The sequence below is a fragment of the Vidua macroura genome, chromosome 27, assembly GCF_024509145.1.
Source record: "Vidua macroura isolate BioBank_ID:100142 chromosome 27, ASM2450914v1, whole genome shotgun sequence".
NCBI classification, from domain to species: Eukaryota; Metazoa; Chordata; class Aves; order Passeriformes; family Viduidae; genus Vidua; species Vidua macroura.
In genome coordinates, this window is record NC_071597.1 from 3,198,039 (window position 1) to 3,216,029 (window position 17,991).

General features: G+C 45.0%; 1 protein-coding gene across 1 annotated transcript in view; it reads left to right on the forward strand.

Annotated features, from left to right (window-relative positions):
* MLLT6 (MLLT6, PHD finger containing) overlaps positions 1-17,991 on the forward strand; it is a 42,757-nt gene that overhangs the window by 7,610 nt on the left and 17,156 nt on the right. The window contains 8 exon segments of the mRNA XM_054000438.1: positions 759-838; positions 4,016-4,070; positions 6,675-6,784; positions 9,102-9,205; positions 12,309-12,406; positions 14,622-14,683; positions 14,685-14,726; positions 16,068-16,160. Of these exon segments, the coding sequence (XP_053856413.1) occupies positions 759-838; positions 4,016-4,070; positions 6,675-6,784; positions 9,102-9,205; positions 12,309-12,406; positions 14,622-14,683; positions 14,685-14,726; positions 16,068-16,160 (644 nt within the window).

Here is a 17,991-nt window from a genome sequence, read left to right on the forward strand (position 1 = left end):
ATTTCCCCTATATAATTTGATTTTTTTCCCATTTTTCCAGCCTGTTTTGGGATCGTGCAGGATTTAATCCAATTTAATTTAATTTTTTTTCCCATTTTTCCCAGCCTGTTATGGAATTTTGCCGGATTTTACCCAATTAATTTGATTTTTTCCCCATTTTTTCCAGCCTGTTATGGGATCGTGCAGGATTTTACCCCATTTAATTTAATTTTTTCCCCATTTCCCAGCCTGTTATGGGATCGTGCAGGATTTTTCCCCATTTAATTGGAATTTTTTCCAGCCCATTTTGGGATTTTGCACGATTTTACCCCAATTTAATTTGATTTTTTCCCCCTTTTTCCCATCCAGTTATGGAATTTTGCAGGATTTAAACCCCATTTAATTGGATTTTTCCCATTTCCCAGCCTGTTTTGGGATTGTGCAGATTTTACCCAGTTAATTGGATTTTTCCCATCCTCTCATGGAATTGTGCAGGATTTACCCCATTTAATTGGAATTTTTTCCCTTTTCCCAGCCTGCTATGGGATCGTGCAGGATTTCCCCTATATAATTTAATTTTTCCCATTTTTTTCCAGCCTGCTATGGGATCGTGCAGGATTTTAACCCCAATTAATTTAATTTTTCCCATTTTTCCAGCCTGCTATGGGATCGTGCAGGATTTCCCCTATATAATTTGAATTTTTTCCCATTTTTTCCAGCCTGCTATGGGATCGTGCCGGATTTTCCCTATATAATTTGAATTTTTTCCCATTTTCCAGCCTGCTATGGGATCGTGCAGGTTCCCACTGGGCCCTGGTTCTGCAGGAAATGCGAATCCCAGGAGCGCGCAGCCCGGGTGGTGAGTACGGGACACGTTCTGGGGTTTTCCCAACATTTGTGGGGTTTTCTGAGATTTTTTTAGGGTTTTCCTAAAATTTTTGGGCTTTTCCCGAGATTTTTGGGGGTTTTTCTGAGATTTTTTGGGGCTTTTCCGCGATTTATTGGGGTTTTCCCAGTATTTTTAGGGGTTTTTCCAAGATTAATTTTCCAAGATTTTTTGGGGTTTTCACAAAATTATTTGGGGTTTTCCCGAGATTTTTAGTGTTTTTCCAGGATTGTTTCTCCAAGATTTTTTGGGGTTTTCCCAAGATCTTTTGGGGTTTTCCAAGGATGGTTTTCCAAGATTTTTTGGGTGTTCCCAAAATTTTTGGGTTTTCTCGAGATTTTTTTGGGGTTTTCTCAAAATTTTTGGGCTTTTCCTGAGATTTTTTTGGGTTTTCCTGAGATTATTTGGGGTTTTCCCAAGATTTTTAGGGTTTTTCCAAGATCGGTTTTCCAAGATTTTTGGGGTTTTCCCAAAATTTTTTGTGTTTTCCGAGATTTTTGTGGATTTTTGTGGATTTTTTTTAAATTTTTATGGATTTTTGTGGATTTTGGTGGATTTTTGTGGACTTTTTTGGATTTTTTTGGATTTTTTTTTTTTTTTTGTGGGATTTTTGTGGAATTTTGTGGGATTTTTGTGGATTTTTTGTGGATTTTTTGTGGATTTTTGTGAATTTTGGTGGGATTTTTGTGGGATTTTTGTGGATTTTTTGGGGATTTTTGTGGGATTTTTCTGGATTTCTGTGGGATTTTTGTGGGATTTTTGTGGATTTCTGTGGGATTTTTGTGGATTTCTGTGGGATTTTTGTGGGATTTTTGTGGATTTTTTGGGGATTTTTGTGGATTTTGGTGGGATTTTGTGAATTTTGGTGGGATTTTTGTGCAATTTTGTGGATTTTTGGGGATTTTTGGGATGGGAGGGAGGTTTTGAAGCATCCATGGATCTTTAGGGGATCTGAAATCCTTGCGGTGCCTCAGCCGAGAACCCAAAATTCCCCTGGGCCGGAAAACGGCGGAGAAGGAAGCGGGGGCGGGTGGGGATTTGCTGGAATTCCAGTCGGATTTTCCCTGGGTTTCCATGGAATTCTCACTGGGTTTCCATGGAATTCTCACTGGGTTTCCATGGAATTCTCATTGGGGTTTCCTTGGAATTCTCATTGGGGTTTTTTTGGGTTTTCATGGAATTCTCATTGGATTTTCATGGAATTTTAGTTGGATTCTCATTGGGTTTTCCATGGAATTCTCATTGGGGGTTTTTTTGGGTTTCCATGGAATTCTCATTGGATTTTCCATGGAATTCTCACTGGGTTTTCCATGGAATTTCAGTCGGATTCTCATTGGGTTTTCCATGGAATTCTCATTGGGTTTCCATGGAATTCTCATTGGGGTTTCCTTGGAATTCTCATTGGGGTTTTCTTTGGGTTTTCCATAGAATTTTAGTTGGATTTTCTTTGGGTTTTTAATGGAATTCTCATTGAATTTTCCATGGAATTCTCATTGGGTTTTCCATGGAATTTCAGTCGGATTCTCATTGGGTTTCCATGGAATTCTCATTGGATTTTCCATGGAATTCTCACTGGGTTTTCCATGGAATTTCAGTCGGATTCTCATTGGGTTTTCCATGGAATTCTCATTGGATTTTCCTTGGGTTTTTCATGGAATTTTCATTGGGTTTCCATGGAATTTTAGTTGGGTTTTCCTGGAATTTTATTGGATTTTCTTTGGGTTTTTCATGGAATTCTCATTGGGGTTTCCATGGAATTCTCATCGGGTTTTCTTTGGGTTTTCCTTGGAATTCTCATTGGATTTTCCTTGGGTTTTTCATGGAATTCTCATTGGGTTTCCATGGACTTCTCATTGGGTTTTCCTTGGAATTCTCATTGGATTTTCTTTGGGTTTTTCATGGAATTCTCATTGGGGTTTCCTTGGGTTTTCATGGAATTTTCATGGAATTCTCATTGGGGTTTCCTTGGGTTTTCATGGAATTTTCATGGAATTCTCATTGGGTTTTCCATGGAATTTTAGTTGGGTTTTCCTTGGGTTTTTCTGGAATTTTAGTTGGGTTTTCCTTGGGTTTTTCTGGAATTTTAGTTGGATTTTCCCTGCGTTTTGCATGGAATTCTCATTGGGTTTTCTTTGGGTTTTCCTTGGGTTTTCATGGAATTCTCATTGGATTTTCATGGAATTTTCATTGGATTTTCTTTGGGTTTCCATGGAATTTTCTTTGGGTTTTCATGGAATTTTCACTGGATTTTCCATGGAATTCTCATTGGGTTTTCATGGAATTTTAGTTGGATTTTCCTTGGGTTTTTCTGGAATTCTCATTGGATTTTCTTTGGGTTTCCATGGAATTCTCATTGGGGTTTCCTTGGGTTTTCATGGAATTTTCATGGAATTCTCATTGGATTTTCATGGAATTTTAGTTGGGTTTTCCTTGGGTTTGTCTGAATTTTGATTGGATTTTCCTTGGGTTTTCATGGAATTCTCATTGGATTTTCCTTGTGTTTTCCATGGAATTTTCATGGAATTTTCATTGGATTTTCTTTGGGTTTCCATGGAATTTTTGTTGGGTTTTTCTGGAATTCTCATTGGATTTTCTTTGGGTTTTCCATGGAATTTTCATGGACTTTGCACAGAATTTCCCTGGGGTTTTCATGGAGTTTCCTGGAGTTCCCGTGGGATTTATTGATGAAATTCGATCCAATTTTATCGAGGGAATTTGAATTTTATTGATGGCATTGAAATGTTATTGATTAAAGCTGATGCAATCGGAATTTTATCCCTGAAACCAGATTAATTTCATCGATTAAATCGGATGACATTTGAATTTCTTGGATGAAATTTGAATTTTTCTGGATTAAATCTGCTGCAATCGGAATTTTGATTTCTCAAATCCCGATTTCATGGATTGGGCCGGGTGAAGTTTGAATTTTTTTGCTGAAATTGGAATTTTCTGGATGAAGTCGGGATTTTATCGCTGAAGTCGGATGAATTTTTTGGATGAAATTTCCATTTCATTGATTAAATGGGAGGAAATTTCAGTTCCGGCGTGGATGGGATTCATTTGATTAAGGAATTTCACTTTTATCCATGAAATCCTTGGGATCTGAATTTCCCCCACCCCGGGGGAATTTGGGGTTTCTGTCCCTTGCAGAGGTGCGAGCTGTGTCCCCACAAGGACGGGGCCCTGAAGCGCACGGACAACGGCGGTGAGCGAACCCCAAACCCAAATCCCAAATATCCCAAATCCCAAATATCCCAAATCCCAAATATCCCAAATCCTGATCCCAAATCCCAAATATCCCAAACCCCAAATATCCCAAATCCTGATCCCAAACCCCAAATCCCAAACCCCAAACCCTGATCCCAAATCCCAAATCCTGATCCCAAATCCCAAACCCAAATCCTCATCCCAAATCCTGATCCCAAATCCCAAATATCCCAAACCCCAAACCCCAAATCCTGATCCTAAATCCCAAATCCCAAATCCTGATCCCAAACCCCAAACCCCAAATCCCAAACCCCAAATCCTGATCCCAAATCCCAAATATCCCAAACCCCAAATCCCAAATCCTGATCCCAAATCCCAAATATCCCAAATCCTGATCCCAAACCCCAAACCCCAAATCCCAAATCCCAAACCCCAAACCCTGATCCCAAATCCCAAATATCCCAAACCCCAAACCCTGATCCCAAATCCCAAATATCCCAAACCCCAAATCCTGATCCCAAATCCCAAATCCCAAACCCCAAACCCTGATCCCAAATCCCAAATCCTCATCCCAAATCCCAAATATCCCAAATCCTGATCCCAAATCCCGATCCCAAATCCTGATCCCAAATCCTGATCCCAAATCCCAAACCCCAAACCCTGATCCCAAACCCTGATCCCAAATCCTGATCCCAAACCCTGATCCCAAATCCCAAATCCCAAATATCCCAAACCCCAAACCCTGATCCCAAATCCCAAATCCTGATCCCAAATCCCAAATCCCAAACCCTGATCCCAAACCCCAAATCCCAAACCCCAAATCCTCATCCCAAATCCTGATCCCAAACCCCAAACCCTGATCCCAAATCCCAAATCCTGATCCCAAACCCTGATCCCAAATCCCAAACCCCAAATCCCAGACCCCAAACCCCAAATCCCAAACCCCGAATCCCAAATCCCCCCCTCCCCCTTTCCCCAAATTCCCTCTTTGGGACATTTGGGGTTTTTCCCTCCCCCCCAAGGGATTTTTTCCTCCTGCCTGGTCTTGGGGTGGCGTCAAAAGGATCCCAAAATCTGTGGGGTTTTGGGCAGATCCCGCGGGAATTTCCCGATTCTCGCGGTGGGATCCAGCCCCGTCCCAGAGGGGTTTCCATGTGGGGTTTTTTGGGATGCAGGGTTTTGGGATGGAGTTTTTTTGGGGATGCAGTTTTTTGGGATGCAGGTTTTTGGGATGGGGTTTTTGGATGAAAGGTTTTTTGGGATGGAGGGTTTTTTGGGATGCAGGGTTTTTGGGATGGACGAGTTTTTGGGATGGGGTTTTTGGGATGGACGATTTCTTGGGATGCAGGTTTTTTGGGATGGATTTTTTTATGGGGATGGATTTTTTTGGGATGGATTTTTTTATGGGGATGGATTTTTTTGGGGATGGACAATTTTTTTGGATGCAGTTTTTTTGGGATGGAGGTTTTTGGGATGGGTTTTTTGGGATGCAGTTTTTTATGGGGATGGATTTTTTTTTTGGGATGGGGTTTTTTTGGGATGGATGATTTTTTGGGATGCAGTTTTTTGGGATGGAGGGTTTTTCAGGATGAAGATTTTTTGGGATGCAGTTTGTTTTGGGATGGATGATTTTTTGGGATGGAGTTTTTTTTGGGATGGAGGTTTTTTGGGATGGAGGTTTTTTGGGATGGATGATTTTTTGGGATGCAGTTTTTTGGGATGGATGATTTTTTGGGATGCAGTTTTTTGGCATGAAGGGTTTTTCAGGATGAAGATTTTTTTGGGGGAACTGAGGCTCTTTTGGCACTGAACCTTGTTTAGGACAGAATTTTTTTGGCATCAGATGTTTCTGGCATGGTTTTTTTGGGATGCAATTTTTTGGGATGCAGTTTTTTTGGGATGGAGGGTTTTTTGGGATGGCGTTTTTTTGGGATGCAGTTTTTTGGGATGGCGTTTTTTGGGATGCAGTTTTTTGGGATGGCGTTTTTTGGGATGCAGTTTTTTTGGCATGGACGAGTTTTTGGGATGGCGTTTTTTTGGGATGCAGTTTTTTTGGGATGCAGTTTTTTTGGGATGGACGAGTTTTTGGGATGGCGTTTTTTTGGGATGCAGTTTTTTTGGCATGCAGGTTTTTGGGATGCAGTTTTTTTGGGATGCAGTTTTTAGGATGAAGGGTTTTTTGGGATGCAGTTTTTTTTGGGATGGACGAGTTTTTGGGATGCAGTTTTTTTTTGATGCAGTTTTTTGGGATGGCGTTTTTTTGGGATGGAGGGTTTTTTGGGATGGCGTTTTTTGGGATGCAGTTTTTTTGGGATGCAGTTTTTAGGATGAAGGGTTTTTTGGGATGCAGGTTTTTGGGATGCAGTTTTTTGGGATGCAGTTTTTTTGGGATGCAGTTTTTTTGGGATGGACGAGTTTTTGGGATGCAGTTTTTTGGGATGCAGTTTTTTGGGATGGACAAGTTTTCGGGATGGCGTTTTTTTGGGATGCAGTTTTTTTGGGATGGCGTTTTTTTGGGATGGCGTTTTTTAGGACAGAACATTTTTTTTTTGGCACTGATTTTTTTTGGGAATTCCGGGACTGAATTCCCGTTTCCCCCCAGGCTGGGCCCACGTGGTGTGTGCCCTGTACATCCCCGAGGTGCAGTTCGCCAACGTGCTGACCATGGAGCCCATCGTGCTCCAGTACGTCCCCCACGACCGCTTCAACAAGGTAAAAGCGGGATTTCGGGATTTCGGGATCATCCCGTCCCCACAGGGCCCCTTCCCGCATTATCCCGACCCCGCAGCCGCTCAGATTCCATCAAAAACCGAGGAAAGCCCGGGATTCGCCACGAAGGTTTTGGTCTTCCCCAACTGTCCTCACCAAATCCATGGGATTTGAGGGATTTCCTGGTGGGGCCAGTTGGATCCGTGGAATTCCACGTTGGATCCTCCAGTTTGGGATGGGTTTTGAGGGACAAAATAGGAATTTGAGGAATTTTGTGGTGGAGTCAGTTGGATCCATGGAATTCCACGTTGGATCCTCCCCGTTTGGATAGGTTTTGGGGGAAAAAATAGGAATTTGAGGAATTTCTTGGTGGAGCCAGTTGGATCCATGGAATTCTGTGTTGGATCCTCCCCTTTGGGATGGGATTTGGGGGAGAAAACAGGAATTTGAGGAATTTCTTGGTGGAGCCAGTTGGATCCGTGGAATTCTGTGTTGGCTCCTCCCCTTTGGGATATGTTTTGGGGGAAAAAATAGGAATTTGAGGAAGAACTGGAGCCAGTTGGATCCTTGGAATTCCGTGTTGGCTCCTCCCCTTTGGGTGGGTTTTGGGGGAGAAAATCAGAATTTGAGGAATTTTGTGGTGGAATAACTGGAGCCAGTTGGATCCATGGAATTCCGTGTTGGATCCTCTCCTTTGGGATGGGTTTTGGGGGAAAAAATAGGAATTTGAGGAATTTTGTGGTAGAGTCAGTTGGATCCATGGAATTCCACGTTGGATCCTCCAGTTTGGGATGGGATTTGGAGAAGAAAACAGGAATTTGAGGAATTTCTTGGTGGAATAAGTGGAGCCAGTTGGATCCATGGAATTCCACGTTGGATCCTCCCCTTTGGGATAGGTTTTGGGGGAAAAAATAGGAATTTGAGGGATTTCTTGGTGGAGCCAGTTGGATCCGTGGAATTCTGTGTTGGATCCTCCCCTTTGGGATGGGATTTGGGGGAGAAAACAGGAATTTGAGGAATTTCTCTGTGGAAGAACTGGAGTCAGTTGGATCCATGGAATTCCGTGTTGGATCCTCCAGTTTGGGTGGGTTTTGGGGGAGAAAACAGGAATTTGAGGAATTTCTTGGTGGAATAAGTGGAACCAGTTGGATCCATGGAATTCCACGTTGGATCCTCCCCGTTTGGATAGGTTTTGGGGGAAAAAATAGGAATTTGACGAATTTCTTGGTGGGGCCAGTTGGATCCTTGGAATTCCGTGTTGGCTCCTCCCCTTTGGGATAGGTTTTGGGGGAAAAAATAGGAATTTGAGGAAGAACTGGAGCCAGTTGGATCCTTGGAATTCCGTGTTGGATCTCCTCTTTGGGATGGGTTTTGGGGGAGAAAATAGGAATTTGAGGAATTTCTTGATGGAAGAACTGGAGCCAGTTGGATCCGTGGAATTCCGTGTTGGCTCCTCCCCTTTGGGTGGGTTTTGGGGGAGAAAATCAGAATTTGAGGAATTTTGTGGTGGAAGAACTGGAGCCAGTTGGATCCGTGGAATTCTGTGTTGGATCCTCCCATTTGGGATGGGATTTGGGGGAGAAAACAGGAATTTGAGGAATTTCGTGGTGGGGCCAGTTGGATCCATGGAATTCCATGTTGGATCCTCTCCTTTGGGATGGGTTTTGGGGGAGAAAATAGGAATTTGAGGAATTTCTTGCTGGAAGAACTGGAGCCAGTTGGATCCGTGGAATTCTGTGTTGGATCCTCTCCTTTGGGATGGGTTTTGGGGGAAAAGTAGGAATTTGAGGAATTTCGTGGTGGAGTCAGTTGGATCCATGGAATTCCACGGTGGATCCTCCCATTTGGGATGGGATTTGGGGAAGAAAATCGGAATTTGAGGAATTTTGTGGTGGAATGATGGGAACCAGTTGGATCCATGGAATTCCGTGCTGGATCCTCCTCCTTTGGATGGTTTTGGGGAGAAAATCGGAATTTGAGGAATTTTGTGGTGGAATGACTGGAGCCAGTTGGATCCATGGAATTCCGCGTTGGCTCCCATGGGACGTTTGTGAAAAATCAGAAGTTTTGTGTATCCCACTGAGGAATATCCCAAAATTTTCACCAAAATCCCTCCAAATTCCCTCAGAATACACCAGAAATTCCTTCTCAGCAGCAGGACAACCTCGGAGAGCGACGCGTGGGGAACGCGGGCTTGGGCCTCCAAAACCCTTTCAGACCCAACAAGGAATTCCATGAGATTTGGGAATTCCTGGTGCTTTTCCCTCTTGGAAAACGTGGCTTTTCCCAATTTTTGTTTTTGTATCCCTCCCCATCCCAGACCTGCTACATCTGCGAGGAGCAAGGGCGGGAGAGCAAAGCGGCCTCGGGGGCCTGCATGGCCTGCAACCGGCACGGCTGCCGCCAGGCCTTCCACGTCACCTGGTGAGATTCCGGGGGAATTCGCCTCGGGAATGTGCCCCCGGCGGCTCCGCCCCGGCCCTGCCTTTGGGGCCCCGTGCTCAGAGGGGTTTGGGGTTTGGGGCTGATCCCATGGGGTTGTTTAGGGCTGGAGTTGCCTCTTCTTGCTCCTCACCAGTAAGGTTTTTCCAGGTTTTTCTGGGTTTTTCCAGGTTTTTTCTGGTTTTTTTTCTGGGTTTTTCCAGGGTTTTCCAGGATTTTCTGGGTTTTCCCAGGTTTTTCCAGGGTGTTCCCAAGGTTTGGGAATTTGGGGCCCTGTTCTCTGAAGGTTTTGGGGTTGATCCCATGGGGTTATTTAGGGCTGGAGCTGCTTCCTGTTCCTCACCAGTAAGGTTTTTCCAGGTTTTTCCAGGGTTTTCCGGCTTTTTTCTGGGTTTTTTATAGGATTTTTTTTAGGTTTTCCCAGGTTTTTCCAGGGTATTCCCAAGGTGTGGGGATTTGGGGCCCCGTTCCTGAAGGTTTTGGGGTTTGGGGTTGATCCCATGGGGTTATTTAGGGCTGGAGTTGCTTCTTGCTCCTCACCAGTAAGGTTTTTCCAGGTTTTTCCAGGGTTTTCCGGCTTTTTTCTGGGTTTTTATAGGATTTTTTTAGGTTTTCCCAGGTTTTTCCAGGGTGTTCCCAAGGTTTGGGGATTTGGGGTCCTGTCCTCTGAGGGTTTTGGCGTTTGGGGCTGATCCTATGGGGTTGTTTAGGGCTGGAGTTGCTTCTTGCTCCTCACCAGTAAGGTTTTTTCCAGGTTTTTTCCAGGTTTTTCCAGGGTTTTCTGGGTTTTTTTCTGGGTTTCTTTAGGATTTTTCCAGGTCATTCTGGAGTTTTCCATGTTTTTTCTGGGTTTTTCTAGGATTTTTTCCAGGTTTTTCCAGGGTGTTCTGTGTTTTTTCTGGGTTTTTCTAGGATTTTTTTTAGGTTTTTCCAGGGTGTTCCCAAGGTTTGGGGATTTGGGGCCCTTATCTCTGAGGGTTTTGGGGTTTGGGGTTGATCCCATGGGGTTATTTGGGGCTGGAGCTGCCTCTTCTTGCTTCTCACCAGTAAGGTTTTTCCAGGTTTTTCCAGGTTTTTCTGGGTTTTTCTAGGATTTTTTTCATTTTTCCCGGTTTTTCCAGGGTGTTCCCAAGGTTTGGAGATTTGGGGTCCTGTTCTCTGAAGGTTTTGTGGGGTTTGGGGTTGATCCCATGGGGTTATTTAGGGCTGGAGCTGCTTCTTGCTCCTCACCAATAAGGCTTTTCCGGGTTTTTCCGGTTTTTTTCTGGGTTTTCTGGGGTTTTGTTTGGGTTTTTCCAGGATTTTCTGGGTTTTTCCAAGTTTTTCCAGGGTGTTCCCAAGGTTTGGGATTTGGGGCCTCGTTCTCTGAAGGTTTTGGGGTTTGGGGTTGATCCCATGGGGTTATTTAGGGCTGGAGTTGCTTCTTGCTCCTCACCAGTAAGGTTTTCCTGGGTTTTTCCAGGTTTTTTCTGGGTTTTCCCAGGTTTTTCCAGGATTTTCTGGGTTTTTCCAGGGAGTTCCCAAGGTGTGGGAATTCTGTCACAACCCGTGGGATGTTCACCCCCCTGCCCTGGGTTTGGGGCCTCATTCCCTGTTTTTCTCTGTTTTCCCATTGATTTTCCTGGTGTGTTTTAACGTTTTCCTGCCAATTTTCCCATTCTTTCCCTGTTCCCCCCCCCAATTTTCCCATTTCCCCCCATTTTTTTCCCATTTTTCCCCATTTTTCCCTGTTTTCCCTCCAATTTTCCCATTTTCCCCCAATTTCCCCATTTCCCCCCATTTTTCCCATTTCCCCCCATTTTTCCCATTTCCCCCCATTTTTCCCCAATTTCCCCATTTTTTCCTGCCAATTTTCCCATTTTTCCCTGTTTCCCCACTGATTTCCCCATTTTCCCCAATTCCCCCCCTATTTTCCCCCATAATTTCCCTCATTTTTCCCCGTTTCCCCCATTTTTTTCCATTTTCCCCATTCTTTCTCCATTTCCCCCCTGATTTCCCCCATTTCCCCCCCAATTTCCCCATTTTTCCCTGTTTCCCCCCCCAATTTCCCCATTTCCCCCCATTTTTGCCATTTTTTCCCATTTTTCCCATTTTCCCCCATTTCCCTCCAATTTCCCCCCATTTCCCCCCATAATTTCCCCCAATTTCCCCCCATTTTCCCCATAATTTCCCCCATTTCCCCCCATAATTTCCCCCATATTTCCCCCCATTTTTCCCCATTTCCCCCCCTATTTCCCCCATAATTTCCCCATTTCCCCCCATAATTTCCCCCCATATTTCCCCCCATTTTTCCCCATTTCCCCCCCTATTTCCCCCATAATTTCCCCATTTCCCCCATTTCCTCCCCCAATTTCCCATTTCCCCCCATAATTTCCCCCATTTTCCCCATTTTTCCCCATTTTTCCCCAATTACCCCATTTCCCCAATTTCCCCATTTCCCCCTATTTTCCCCCATAATTTCCCCATTTTCCTCCCTATTTTCCCCATAATTTCCCCCATAATTTCCCCCATAATTTCCCCCATAATTTCCCCTATTTTCCCCCATAATTCCCCCATAATTCCCCCCTATTTGTCCCCATTTCCCCCCCTATTTTCCCCCATAATTTCCCCCATTTTCCCCCATTTCCCCCATAATTTCCCCCAATTTCCCCCAATTTCCCCCATAATTTCCCCCATTTCCCCCATAATTTCCCCCATTTCCCCCCCATTTTCCCCCATAATTTCCCCATAATTCCCCCATAATTTCCCCATAATTTCCCCATAATTTCCCCCATAATTCCCCCATTTCCCCCATTATTTTCCCCATAATTTCCCCCATAATTTCCCCATAAATTCCCCCATAATTTCCCCCATAATTCCCCCATAATTTCCCCCATTTTTCCCCATTTCCCCCCCTATTTTCCCCCCTATTTTCCCCCATTCCCCCCCCCAATTTCCCCCCTATTTCCCCCTATTTTCCCCCATAATTTCCCCCACAATTCCCCCATAATTCCCCCATAATTTCCCCATTTTCCCCCATAATTTCCCCACAATTCCCCCACAATTCCCCCCTATTTTCCCCTATTTCCCCCGCTGTCCCGGGCAGTGCGCAGATGGCCGGGCTGCTGTGCGAGGAGGAGGTGCTGGAGGTTGACAACGTCAAATACTGCGGCTACTGCAAATACCACTTCAGCAAAATGGTGAGCCGGGAATTCCGGGAATTCCGGGAATTCCCTGCACTCGGGGGTTCCATTTCCTTCAGGAATTCCATTTCTTTGGGGATTCCATTTCCTTTGGGGATTCCATTTCCTTCGGGGATTCCATTTCCTTCGGGAGTTCCATTTCCTTCGGGAATTCCATTTCCTTTGGGAATTCCATTTCCTTTGGGGGTTCCATTTCCTTCGGGAATTCCATTTCCTTTGGGAATTCCATTTCCTTCGGGAGTTCCATTTCCTTCGGGAATTCCATTTCCTTTGGGAATTCCATTTCCTTTGGGGGTTCCATTTCCTTCGGGAATTCCATTTCCTTTGGGAATTCCATTTCCTTCGGGAGTTCCATTTCCTTCGGGAATTCCATTTCCTTTGGGAATTCCATTTCCTTTGGGGGTTCCATTTCCTTCGGGAATTCCATTTCCTGAGCGCGTTCTTTTATTTGGTTGGGGAATTTTTGATGTGTTCTGGAAATTTCCGTCTGAGAACTTTGGGAGTTTTTATTTCATTTGCTGGATTGGATTCCTTTAGGGAATTTGATTATTTAGGGAGTTTTTCTTTATTTTGGAACTTTCATTTATTTTGGGAACTTTCATTTATTTAGGGAACTTTCATTTATTTTTGGAACTTTCATTTATTTTGGGAACTTTCATTTATTTTTCTTTCCCTTTTCTTTCTTTTTTCCCCCCTTTTCTCTCCTTCTTTCCCTTTTTTCCTCCCCCTTCCCTCTTTCCTTTCCCCTTTCCCTCTTTCCTTTCCCTTTTTTCCTCTTTTTTCCCCTTTCTTTTCCCCCTTTTCCCTTTTTTGCCTCCTTTTCCCTTTCCCCCCCTTTCCCTCTTTCCTCTCCCCCTTCCCTTTCCCCTTTGTTTTCCCCTTTGCCCTCTTTAATCACATTTCCCCTCTTTTTTCTCCCTTTTCCATTTTTCCTTTCCCCTTTTACCACTTTTTTCCCCCTTTCCCTCTTTCCTCTCCCCTTTCCCCTCTGTTTTAATTCCCCTTTTTTCCCCTTTCTCCCCCATCCCGTCTGTTTTTTCCCCTTTTCCCCATTTCCCCCTTTTCCCTCTGTTTTTATTCCCCTTTCCCCCTTTTTCCCCCTTTCCCCTCTGGTTTTTCCCCTTTTTCCCATTTCCCCCCCCTTTTTCCCCTTTTTCCCCTTTTTTCCCTTTTTTCCCCCTTTCCTCCCCCATCCTCTCTGTTTTTTCCCCCTTTTTCCCCCCTTTCCCCTGTTTTTTTCCCTTTTCCCCTCTCTTTCTCCCCCTTTTTCCCCTCTGTTTTTATTCCCATTTTCCCCCCTTTTCCCCCTTTCCCCTCTGTTTTTCCCCCGTTTTCCCCTTTTTTCCCTTTTTCCCCCTTTTCCCCCTTTTTCCCCATTTCTCCTCTTTCCCCTCTGTTTTTATTCCTTTTTTCCCCATTTCTCCCCTTTCCCCTCCGTTCTTATTCCCTTTTTTCCCCTTTCCCCAAAGGGGGGGGGCCCTCTAACTACACAATTCCCCCACATTCCCCTCCGTTTTCCCCCTTTTTCCCCATTTTCCCTTTTTCCCCCTTTCTCCCCTTTCCCCTGTTTTTATTCCCCTATTCCCCATTTTCCCCTTTCCCCTCTGTTTTTATTCCCTTTTTTCCCCCTTTCCCCTCGCGTTTATTCCCCTTTCCCCCATTTTCCCCTTTCCCCATTTTTCCCATTTCCCCTCTGTTTTTTCCCTTTTTTCCCCTTTCCCCTCTGTTTTTTCCCCTTTTTCCCATTCCCCCCCCTTTTTCCCCCTTTTTCCCCCTTTCTCCCCCATCCTCTCTGTTTTTTCCCCCTTTTTCCCCCCTTTCCCCTGTTTTTTCCCCTTTCCCCTCTGTTTTTCCCCCTTTTTCCCCCTTTTTCCCCCTTTCTCCTCTTTCCCCTCTGTTTTTATTCCTTTTTTCCCCATTTCTCCCCTTTCCCGTCTGTTCTTATTCCCTTTTTTCCCCTTTCCCCTCTGTTTTTATTCCCCTATTTCCCTTTTTTCCCCTTTCCCCTCTGTTTCTATTCCCATTTTCCCCCATTTTCCCCCTTTCCCCTCCGTTTTTTTCCCCTTTTTTCCCATTCCCCCCCCCTTTTCCCCCATTTCTCCCCCTTTCCCCTCTGTTTCTATTCCATTTTCCCCCTTTATTTCCCCTTTCCCCTCTGTTTTTATTCCCCCTTTTTCCCATTTTCCCCCCTTTTTCCCATTTTTCCCCATTCCCAGACCTCTCGCATTCCGGGGGCAGCTCCTTCCTCCCGGGCCGGAGGAGCCGCTCGGCCTCGCCGCCCCCAGGAAAAGCACCTGGCCCACCACGAGCGGCCAAAGAAGGTGAGAAAACTCCCCAAAATTCCCAAAAATCCCGCAAAATTCCCCAAAAAATCCCCCAAATCCCCCAAATCCCCCAAATCCCCACCATTTCCTCAACCACGAGGCGAAGGCGCCCTCAAACCTCAAAATCCGGAATTTTTTCCCCCTCAGATTCGGAGCTTTAATGGATTAAAAATGCCAATTTTGGGCGGATTTTGGGGATGAAAATGAATTTGTGGGAATTTGGGATGGTTTGGGGTGGGATTATCCAGGAGAAGGGGTTAAATCCACCTCTGGAAAGGGTTTTTCTGGAGAAAGGAATTTTTCATTCTGGAATTTTTAATTAGGTTTTTTTTTCATTCAAAATGGCTCAAGGGTTCCTCAGTCCCAGAGGAGGAAAAATTCTAAAAAAAATTCATTAAATTTTAAATTCTGCTCCTAAAAACGGCTCCAGGGTCTTGGAAATCCTGGAATTCCCAGGAAAAGCAGCTGGGAATGTGCGAGGCAGAGCCGGGCTTTGTGTGGGGCTGGGTTTATTCCCATAAATCCGGAATTTTGGGTTTTTTTTTGGGGATTTGGGATGTGAGGGGAGTGGGAGCGGAATAAAGGATTTTTCCTGCCCCTGGATGGGGGCGGATTTTGTGGGATCTGTGCTGGAAAACAGCGGGAACAGGGATTTATTTGGATTTATTTATGGGATTTGTGCTGGAAAAGAAAAGGATTTATTTATGGGATCTGCCACTGGAGAGCTGTGGGAACAGGGATTTATTTGGGTTTATTTATGGGATCTGTGCTGGAAAACAATGGGATTTCTTTATGGGATCTGCCACTGGAAACCAACAGGAACAGGGATTTATTTGGGTTTATTTATGGGATCTGCCACCAGAGAAAACACCCAAAAATAGGGTGGGAATAGGGATTTCTTTATGGGATCTGCCACTGGAGAACTGTAGGAATGGGGATTTATTTGGGTTTCTTTATAGGATTTGTGCTGGAAAACAACAGGAACAGGGTTTGGATTTGGATTTGGATTTGGATTTCTTTATGGGATTTGTGCTGGAAAACAATGGGGTTTCTTTATGGGATCTGCCACTGGAGAGCTGTAGGAACGGGGATTTATTTGGGTTTCTTTGTTGGATCTGCCACTGGAAAACAACAGGAACAGGGATTTATCTGGATTTATTTATGGGATCTGCCACTGGAGAACTGTAGGAACAGGGATTTATTTGGATTTATTTATGGGATCTGCCTCTGGAAACCACCAGGAACAGGGATTTTTATGGGATTTGTTTCTGGGGTCTGGCGCTGCTCTTCCCAGTGCTGGCAATTCCAGCATTCCAGAGGTTCTGGGTTGTTTTCTAGAGCCGCAAGGACAAGGAGAGGCCGAAGCAGAAGCACAAAAAGCGTCCGGAGTCCCCCGGCAGCCTCGCCCCGGTGCCCGGCGCCGCCGAGAAGGTACCGGGGCCCTGGGGAGGGAAAATCCAGGGGAAACGGGAAAGGGCGGGAAAATCCACCGGGAAAATGGGAAAGGGGAAGGGAAATCCACTGGGAAAATGGGAAAGGGAAGGAAAATTCAGCCAGGAAATCCACCCAGGAAACTGGGAAAGGGCAGGAAAATGCACTGGGAAAATGGGAAAGGGCAGAGAAAGTCATCCAGGAAAATGAAAAAGGGCAGGAAAATTCATCGGGGAAAATGGGAAAGGGGAAGGGAAATCCACCGGGAAAATGGGAAAGGGAGGGAAAATCCACTGGGAAAATGGGAAAGGGAAGGGAAATCCACTGGGAAAATGGGAAAGGGGAAGGGAAATCCACCGGGAAAATGGGAAAGGGCAGGAAAATCCACTGGGAAAATGGGAAAGGGCGGGAAAATCCACTGGGAAAATGGGAAAGGGAAGGGAAATCCACTGGGAAAATGGGAAAGGGAGGGAAAATCCATCCAGGAAAATGGGAAAGGGAGGGAAAATCCACCGGGAAAATGGGAAAGGGGAAGAAAATTCAGCCAGGAAATCCACCCAGGAAACTGGGAAAGGGCAGGAAAATGCACTGGGGAAAATGGGAAAGGGCAGAGAAAGTCATCCAGGAAAATGAAAAAGGGCAGGAAAATTCATCGGGAAAATGGGAAAGGGGAAGGGAAATCCACCGGGAAAATGGGAAAGGGAGGGAAAATCCACTGGGAAAATGGGAAAGGGCGGGAAAATCCACTGGGAAAATGGGAAAGGGGAAGAAAATTCAGCCAGGAAATCCACCCAGGAAACTGGGAAAGGGCAGGAAAATCCACCGGGAAAATGGGAAAGGGTGGGAAAATGCACTGGGAAAATGGGAAAGGGAGGGAAAATCCATCCAGGAAAATGGGAAAGGGAAGGAAAATCCAGGGGGAAATGGGAAAAGGTGGGAAATTCATCGGGAAAATGGGAAAGGGAAAGAAAATTCAGCCAGGAAATCCATCCAGGAAAATGGGAAAGGGCAGAGAAATTCATCGGGAAAATGGGAAAGGGCAGGAAAATCCATCCAGGAAAATGGGAAAGGGCAGAGAAATTCATCGGGAAAATGGGAAAAGGTGGGAAATTCATCCAGGAAAATGGGAAAGGGAAGGAAAATCCATCCAGGAAAATGGGAAAGGGCGGGAAAATCCACTGGGAAAATGGGAAAGGGAAAGAAAATTCAGCCAGGAAATCCACCCAAGAAACTGGGAAAGGGTGGGAAAATCCACTGGGAAAATGGGAAAGGGATGGAAAATCCATCCAGGAAAATGGGAAAGGCAAGGAAAATCCACTGGGAAAATGGGAAAAGGGAAGGAAAATCCATCCAGGAAAATGGGAAAGGCAAGGAAAATCCAGGGGAAAATGGGAAAAGGTGGGAAATTCATCGGGAAAATGGGAAAGGGAAAGAAAATTCAGCCAGGAAATCCACCCAGGAAGCTGCAAAAGGGCAGGAAAATGCACTGGGAAAATGGGAAAGGGAAGGGAAATCCATCCAGGAAAATGAGAAAGGGCAGGAAAATCCGAGGGGAAATGGGAAAGGGGAAGGGAAATCCACCGGGAAAATGGGAAAGGGAAAGGGAAATCCACCGGGAAAATGGGAAAGGGAAAGAAAATTCAGCCAGGAAAATGGGAAAGGGTGGGAAAATCCACCAGGAAAATGGGAAAGGGAAAGAAAATTCAGCCAGGAAATCCACCCGGGAAACTGGGAAAGGGCAGGAAAATCCATCCAGGAAAATGGGAAAGGGAAGGAAAATCTATCCAGGAAAATGAGAAAGGGAAGGAAAATCCAGGGGGAAATGGGAAAA